The sequence below is a fragment of the Bombina bombina genome, unplaced genomic scaffold (genome assembly GCF_027579735.1).
Source record: "Bombina bombina isolate aBomBom1 unplaced genomic scaffold, aBomBom1.pri scaffold_386, whole genome shotgun sequence".
Taxonomy (NCBI): domain Eukaryota; kingdom Metazoa; phylum Chordata; class Amphibia; order Anura; family Bombinatoridae; genus Bombina; species Bombina bombina.
The window spans coordinates 33,267-41,962 of NW_026510936.1; the positions used below are offsets into that span (position 1 = coordinate 33,267).

Consider the following 8,696-nt stretch of genomic DNA (forward strand, 5'->3'; position numbering starts at 1 on the left):
CATGTTACATAGAGATTATACGCTACGGCTCATAGTGTGGCCAAGAGTGCTCACTAGCAGCGACAGGGGGCCCAGTGAGCACACAAGTTAGTTAGAGAGCAAATCGGGATGCAGTAGTTTCAAGTAATCAATGCTCTCTCAGCTCAGACCCACTTCTGTGAATTTAGCTTTTTCTTTATGGTTAAGATTTTTAAACAAAAATAATGAAACACAGGATTACTTGGCAGAGCGCTTTATTGCAACTCTAGTTAGAGAGGTGGCAGTGCTGCGGTAAAGGCAGGATGTGATTTAGGCCTAGATTTCGGTTATCTCCGGATTGCTTCAGCCAATCAAGGATCCTTATTCTGTAGCACTATGAATTTGGGAAGCTGAGTGGCTCAGGATTTTACAATGAATATATAGGTTATGGGGGTGCCCATGACTCTATACCAAAAAAACAGGCACCCAGATTGCCTAAACCTTTTATGTTAGTGACTAACAACAAATTGTAAGCTGAGCCTTTCTGCCGTTTGAGTGATGCTAATGTATCTGGTGCAACCTTAGTATTAATGTCGGCACAGAACTAATGCATTCATTGAAAAGGTTACTGGGCCATGGTGTTCCTCAGATTCCAAACTTAATCTGCAGAGCTGCAAGTATACTGGCCAAAGTAAAACACCAGACACACAAACATTTAATAGAAATCTCTTATGTTGGAGGAAGTCTCCTCTACAAATGATTATATAAAGCCTCAACAGACTTTGGGAATTTATGTGATAGTATATACATGGCATCCATGTCAAGGCACCGACCTAAGACCCTGGCACAGAGGCATATTTGATAAAAGAAATTAACCTCATAGCTTCCACTCTGAGCTTCCCACTTAAAACCTGCAGCCCCCCCAGCTATCCCATCGTGCAGTTCCCCTGGGCCTCAGCAGAAGACCCTGGTTGTTCCATAGAGCTCCTGCCACAGATGTTTTCCTAGAATTAATGACTACTCAGTCACAAGAGATACAGCTGCTAATTCAGGCACTTGTCTCCAGCATTTAATCACAATAATCCTGGCCTATGGAGCTTAACTAGTCAGTGCTAACACAGAGATCTGAAAGAGATCAGGAGATCTACCCACACGATCATGTGTCTGAGTAAAGCACTGTAAGCAGCACTCTACCAGGACTGTGCCCGGGAAGGGTTCAGTGAGTCGCACTCTGGATAAATCCAGCTAGGTGCACTCATTATGGTCCAGGGAGCAGAGTGTGAGCAACTTCACTTGTGGTAGCAGAATCTTCAGAATCCGGTTATATTCAAGTACAGACTCCAGGAAGGTCCAAGAAAGTAGAAAAGTCTATAAAATGTGGTGTCCCCCTCTCCCTGCAGGGTTATTGGCATCGGTAATCAGTACACGTCATTAAAAAAACTTCTATCATTCATGTCAGGAGCTCCTGCTCCCCCAATCCTTAATAATAAACAGCCCTCAATACTGAGGCAGAGGAAGGCAGGGCGAGGAGTGATGTACAATCTGCAGGAAGAGAAAGAGAACAATAACGTACACGCTATCATTTGTCACTTCCTTCTAACATTAATGCATCTCCCTAGCACTAACCCAGACATCCTCAAACTTGGCCCTCCAGAGGTTTTGGAACTACATTTCCCATGATGCTCAGCCAGCATATCAGCTGGCTGAACATCATGAGAAATGTAGTTCCAAAACCTCTGGAGGGCTAAGTTTGAGGATGTCTGCACTAACCAAAGTCATTTATTAGATTATCTAACGCTTCTATTGTTATCTATACAAGGAGATAGAAGCGTTCTTCAGTAGCTCTTCCTGCTGAGTACATTATCATCTGCGGATGCACAGACTGCTCTGTATTTACAGAAACAATTATTAAAATCATTTAAAAGGGACCTGAATCTTTCATGATTCTGATAGAGACAAATTTTAACTAACTTTCCAATTTACTTCTATTTTCATATTTTCTTCATTCTGTTCCTATCTTTTGTTGAAAAAATCTGGAGCAATATGAGTTTTTGCAAGGGCACTAGTGGGCAGCACTAGACACCTACCTATGTATCTGTAAAACAAAGAATACCATGTCTGAGTTTCATATCTCTATAATATACCTGTTACATTATCAGAGTGCCCTATGCGGGAACTCCACGTGAACTCACCATAGGACGTGGTCATTGTGATTTCTGCACATCCTCCTTTCTTTGCACCAGGACCCTGCGCAGATAAGGCAGCGCAAAGAGCAGCAATAAAAAGGTTATATGGCCCACAAAATAGACCGATATGTACACCTAGGGAGAAACAATGCATAGCTTTAGTAAATGTGCATTATGCTTACCTGATAAATTAATTACTCAAATGGTGGTGAGAGTCCACGATCCATTACTCCTGGGAATTACCTTTCTTTACCACTAGGAGGCGGCAAAGGTTCCCAAAACCCAATAGCTCTATAAAACTCCTCCCACCTCATTGGAACCTTGGTCTAACGTGTAGCCAAGCAAAAGAGATAGGAAAAAGGAATAAGAGGAACAAATAAATAGGGTGGGGTCTTGTGGACTCTTACCACCATAAAAGAAATACATTTATCAGAAAAGCATACAATATCATTTATTCTTAATGAATACATTTTTTTTTCTTGGTAGTGAGAGTCCACAAATTTCTATTCTTACTAAAGGGAAATACATCACCTGGCCACCAGGAGGAGGCAAAGACAGAACATTCAAATATCCCTCCTACTTCCCCCTACCCATTTTTAATGAGCCGCTATGCACCCAGCTGAGCACTGAGGCTACTTATATTGCTCATTAGAACGGTTGCTTGCCAATCACCTAAAAATGTGCCCTGATCAGGTGCCAGTTGTCACATTGGGTAAAACGTTATGCACGCTATGGCTGAGAAGTGCAAGAAGCAGGAGGTACAGCTGAAAACCCTGCTTACTAACTCCCCTGCTGAACCTTGCAGGGAAGAGAGCTGGGGGGGTTGCATTTTCAGCATGGAGAAGCCGAAAAGGGAGGTAGTTTATGACTGCTAGTTTATGGTCTTTCTCCACAGATTTGATAAAGACACAGTAACAGATATCGCCAAAAGAAATAATACCTTCCAAAATAACTTAATATCAGTAGACTGCATAGGTTCAAGGGGGAGCAATAGGTTTAAAGACCGGTCTCATATGAGCTATAGCTTGAACCAATCATTAACAAATGTGCCAACTTTTATGCAACAAAACAAAGACAAAATCTTGCCCTTAAGAGAACTAGACCTTTCTTCAAACCTTGGTGAAGCTGAAGAATACGTGGAGTCTTCACACTGCGTCAGGAGAATCCCCGCTTCGCAAATCAAGACGGATACACTTTCCACACACATTATGATATATATGTCTAATGCTAGGCTTACACGCCTGAATTAGGGTATCAACTACAGACTAAGAAAATCCTATCTGAGTCAAAAACAATAGTTTAATCTGCATGCAGTCAGCCTCAGAGAAACTACATTTTGATAAAAAAAATGGAACCCGAGGTAGAAGGTCTGGCCTTTGAGGAAGACGCCATAGGGAAGCAGATGACATTTTTATGAGGTCTGCGTACCAAGTCCTACGTGGCCACGCCAGAGCCAGAAGAATCGCTGATACTCTCTCATGTTTGAGACGTGCTATGACACGTGGAAGAACAAGAATTGGGGGGAATAGATAAACTAGTCCATAACCCCAGGGAACTGCTAATGCGTCCACCAACTCTGCATGCGGGTCCCTCGATCTCGAACCATATCTTGGTAGTTTGAAATTGAGACGAGACTCCATGAGATCTATATCTGGAGACCCCTTCGCTGTGTGATCTCGTTGAAACCTCCTGGTTCAGACTACTCGCCTGAGTGAAGAATCTGCTTAAAAAGAAAATGTATGCTTACCTGATAAATGTATTTCTTTTTGACACGATGAGTCCACGGATCATCTAATTACTATTGGGAATATCACTCCTGCCCAGCAGGAGGCGGCAAAGATCACCACAGCAAAGCTGTTATATATCACCTCCCTTCCCTCCCAACCCAGTCATTCGACCAATATAAAGGAGAGAAAGGAAGTAACAAGGTGCAGAGGTGTCTAAAGTTTATAATAAACCAAAAACCCGTCTATTAAAACAGGGCGGGCCGTGGACTCATGTCAAAAAAGAAATTAATTTATCAAGTAAGCATACATTTTCTTTTCTTTTTAATGACACAATGAGTCCAAGGATCATCTAATTACTATTGGGAATCAATACCCAAGCTAGAGTACACAGATAAGGTAGGGACAAGACAGGGAACCTAAACGGAAGGCACCACTGCTTGAAGAACCTTTCTCCCAAAAGCGGCCTCAAATTTGTAAAATTTTGAAAAAGTATGAAGAGAGGACCAAGTTGCAGCCTTGCAAATCTGTTCCACAGAAGCTTCATTCTTGAATGCCCATGAGGCAGCAACAGCCCTCGTGGAATGAGCCGTAACTCTCTCAGGAGGCTGCTGTCCAGCAGTCTCATATGCAAAACAAATAATACTCTTCAGCCAAAAGGAAAGAGAAGTAGCCGTAGCTTTCTGTCCCTTACGTTTTCCCGAGAAAACCACAAACAAAGCAGAAGACTGACGAAAGTCCTTAGTAGCCTGCAAGTAAAATTTTAAGGCTTGTACCACGCAGTGTTAATTTTGACGGAAAGTTTCAATTTAGTCTTTTGACTAAAATGCCATTTTAGTTTTAGTCATATTTTAGTCATCTGAATTGTTTTAGTTTTAGTCGACTGAATCTCCAGTAGATTTTAGTCAACTAAAATCTAAGGGGTTTAGTTAAAGTGTAATGCGTTATTTAAGTATGTCTCTATCATTTGCAAACTGATTATATACTCCAGGAGTAAACATAACACCTGTTTTTATTTATGGTATTAAGGTTTAAACCTGCAATACAGACACAAATTTAGCCGTTGTGATATGTAACATATTTATTAAACTTAAAATTAAATAAAACCAAGTTTCATAAACAAACAGAAGTGCAACTTTAAAATATATATAAAAAAAACTGTATTGGCTGTATTGCACATATTACCCAATATAAAACCTTTAACAGTTCTCTGTTAATAATTAAAACAAGTATCAAGTAACTTAACACAGCAAAACGTTTCTGCAGCTAGCACAGCACAGCATAACTTAAACCCATACTCGTGGGTTATGCTTATTTCTATAGGAAGAATCAATTGATTGTTCACAGATTCGAAAAAGGTTTGGCAACAATATTAGCACTGCTCTAGAACTTCCAAACTTATTATGTACTCCTGGAGTAAATGTTTATTAACCTGTTTTTATTTATGGTATTAAGGTTTGAACATGCAATACAGATTTAACAGATTTAACTGTTGTGGTATAGAACATGTCTTTATCTTAAAATTTAATAAAATTAAGTTTCGTAAATTTTACAAAAGAGCAGTAACTGCATATGGATTGATTACAAAACTTTGCATAAAATTTTTTTGTCAGCAAATTTTGATTTAGTTTTAGTCATAGTCTTTTGACTAAAATGTCATTTTAGTTTTAGTCGTATTTTAGTCATCAGAATTTCTTTCGTTTTATACTCATTTTAGTCTAGTTTTAGTCGACGAAATTAACACTGGTACCACGTCTAAATTGTGCAGAAGCCGTTCCTTCTGAGGAGGAGGATTAGGACATAAGGAAGGAACAACAATCTCCTGATTAATGTTCCTGTCTGAAACAACCTTAGGTAGAAAAGAAACAAAACTTTCCAAGATAACAACTTAATATCTATGGAATGCATAGGCTCAAACGGAGCCCCTTGAAGAACCTTAAAAACTAAATTAAGACTCCAGGGAGGAGTAACTGGTTTGAACACAGGCCTGATCCTGACCAAGGCCTAGCAAAAGGTTGCACGTCTGGTACGTCCGCGAGACGCTTGTGTAACAAAATACACAAGGCAGATATTTGACCCTTTAGGGAACTAGCCGATAATCCTTTCTCCAAACCCTCTTGGAGAAAAGACAAAATTATAGGAATCCTAACTCTACTCCAAGAGTAGCCCTTGGATTCACACCAATAGAGATATTTACGCCATATATTGTAGTAAATTTTCCTAGTTACAGGTTTACGAGCCTGAATCATGGTCTCTATGACCGATTCTGAAAAGCCCCGCTTGGATAAAATTAAGCGTTCAATCTCCAAGCAGTCAGCTTCATAGAAACTAGATTCGGATGAAGGAAGGGCCCTTGAAGTAGAAAGTCCTTCCTCAACGGAAGTCTCCAAGGTGGACGAGATGACATGTCCACCAGATCTGCATACCAAATCCTGCGAGGCCAAGCCGGTGCAATGAGGATCACTGACGCCCTCTCCTGCTTGATTCGAACAATGACCCGAGGAAGAAGAGCGAATGGAGGAAATAGGTATGCTAGGCTGAAGGTCCAAGGTACCGCCAGGGCGTCTATCAGTACAGCCTGAGGGTCCCTGGACCTCGATCCGTACCTCGGAAGCTTGGCATTCTAACGAGATGTTATGAGATCCAATTCCGGCTGACCCCATCTGAGAATGAGGCTGGAAAACACTTCCGGATGGAGTTCCCACTCCCCGGGTGAAAGGTCTGCCTGCTCAGGAAGTCTGCCTCCCAGTTGTCCACCCCTGGGAAGTGGATCGCCGACAGACAACAAGAGTGGGTTTTCGTCCCCCAGAATTATTTTGGCTACCACTTTCATTGCTAAGGAACTCTGCGTTCCTCCCTGATGATTGATGTAAGCCCCTGAAGTTATGTTGTCCGGCTGGAAACTAATAAACTGGGCCAAGGCTAACTTGGGCCAGGTTTGAAGAGCATTGAAGATCGCTCTTAGTTCCAGAATGTTGATTGGTAGAACAGACTCTGAGTCCAAACTCAGAGTCTGTTCTACCCCAGACTGCTCCCCATCCCAGAAGGCTGGTGTCTGTTGTCACAATTACCCAAGAGGGTCTGTGAAAGCAGGTTCCCTGGGAGAGATGATCCTGAGACAACCACCATTGAAGAGAATCCCTAGTCTCCTGCTTCAGTTGTATTCGAGGCGACAAATCCGCATAATATCCGTCCCATTGACTCAGCATGTATAGCTGCAGAGATCTGAGATGGAAACGAGTAAACGGGATGATGTCCATTGCTGCTACCATCAGCCCGACTACCTCCATGCACTGAGCCACTGATGGCCGAGGAGCGGACTGAATCGCTAGGCAAGAATCAAAAATCTTTGATTTCCTGACTTCCATCAAAAAAATCTTCATTGAGAGGAAATCTATTATGGTTCCCAAGAAGGTTACCCTTGTACTTGGAACTAAGAAGCTCTTTTCCAAATGTACCTTCCATCCATGAGATCGCAGGAAGGATAACAACATTTCCGTGTGGGACCTTGCTTGTTGAAAGGATGGCGTCTGGACCAGGATGTCGTCCAGATAGGGCACCACTGCAATGCCCCGTAACTGAAGCACCGCCAACAGAGATCCCAGAACCTTTGAGAAAATTCTGGGAGTTGTGGCAAGGCCGAAAGGAAAAGCTACGAATTGGAAGTGTTTCTCTAGAAAGGCAAGCCTTAGAAACTTGTGATGATCCCTGTAAATGGGGACATGTAGTTTGCGTCCTTTAAATCCACAGTTTTCATAAATTGACCCTCTTGGACCAAAGGAAGAATGGAACGAATAGTTTCCATCTTGAAGGACGGTACTCCGTTTAGACTCTTGAGATCTAAAATTGGTCTGAAGGTTCCCTCTTTTTTTGGGAACCATGAACAGATTGGAATAAAATCCCAGACCTCATTCCTGTATTGGAACAGGAGCTATCACTCCCAGGTTGGAGAGGTCCTGTACACATTGTTAGAACGCCTCTCTTTTTGTCTGGTCTACAGATAATCTTGAAAGCAGAAACCTGCCTCTGGGAGGAAAACGTTTGAACTCTAGTTTGTATCCCTGGGACACTATTTCTACTGCAGAGGGATCCTGAACATCACGAGCCCAAGCCTGAGCGAAAAAGGAAAGTCTGCACCCTACAAGATCAGGTCCCGGATCGGGGGTCTGCCCTTCATGCTTTCTTTGATTCAATAGCAGGCTTCTTGGATTGTTTTCCTTTATTCCAAGACTGATTGGGCCTACAGGAGGGTTTGGGCTGTTCCTGCTTGGAGGCAGAAGCGGAAGAATTTCCTTTGAAATTTCGAAAGGAACGAAAATTACTTTGATGTCTCTTTTGCTTGTTTCTCTTATCCTGAGGGAGAAGATGACCCTTTCCTCCCGTGATATCAGAGACTATTTCCATCAAGCCCGGTCCAAACAAGGTCTTCCCCTTGTAAGGAATCGCTAGTAGTTTAGACTTAGATGACACATCTACAGACCAAGGCTTTAACCATAAGGCTCAGCGAGCTAAGATGGCAAAGCCTGAAATCTTTGCTCCCAACTTCAAAACCTATAGGGAAGCATCAGTAATAAAGGAATTAGCCAACTTAAGGGCTTTAATCCTATCCTGAATCTCATCAAGTACAAAGATAAGCAGGGTCTCCAGCACTTTTCAAACAGACTTTATTTGAACACAAATAGCGACGTTTCGGTGTCACAGCACCTTATTCATGCTTGGTAATTGTATACAGGCCTATTGCATCTTTAAATACCCAAATTTTGTCGCCCTCTAAAATTGAGGGCGCCAAAATTTGGGTATTTAAAGAGGCAATAGGCCTGTATACAAT

General features: G+C 42.0%; 1 protein-coding gene across 1 annotated transcript; it reads right to left on the bottom strand.

Moving 5' to 3' along the window:
• Nucleotides 1-216: 216 nt before the first annotated feature.
• On the bottom strand, nucleotides 217-8,464 carry LOC128643535 (uncharacterized). Its single transcript, XM_053696378.1, has 2 exons — nucleotides 2,151-8,464; nucleotides 217-1,500 (listed from the first exon to the last, which is right to left on the bottom strand). The coding sequence occupies exon 1, from the start codon at nucleotides 7,747-7,749 to the stop codon at nucleotides 6,772-6,774; it is 978 nt and encodes a 325-aa protein (XP_053552353.1). The 5' UTR covers nucleotides 7,750-8,464; the 3' UTR covers nucleotides 217-1,500; nucleotides 2,151-6,771.
• Nucleotides 8,465-8,696: the final 232 nt, after the last annotated feature.

What these genes read in the sequence shown, in the direction of transcription:
- LOC128643535 (XM_053696378.1), bottom strand. Translation starts at nt 7,749, where the DNA reads ATGGTTCCCAAAAAAAGAGGGAACCTTCAGACCAATTTTAGATCTCAA.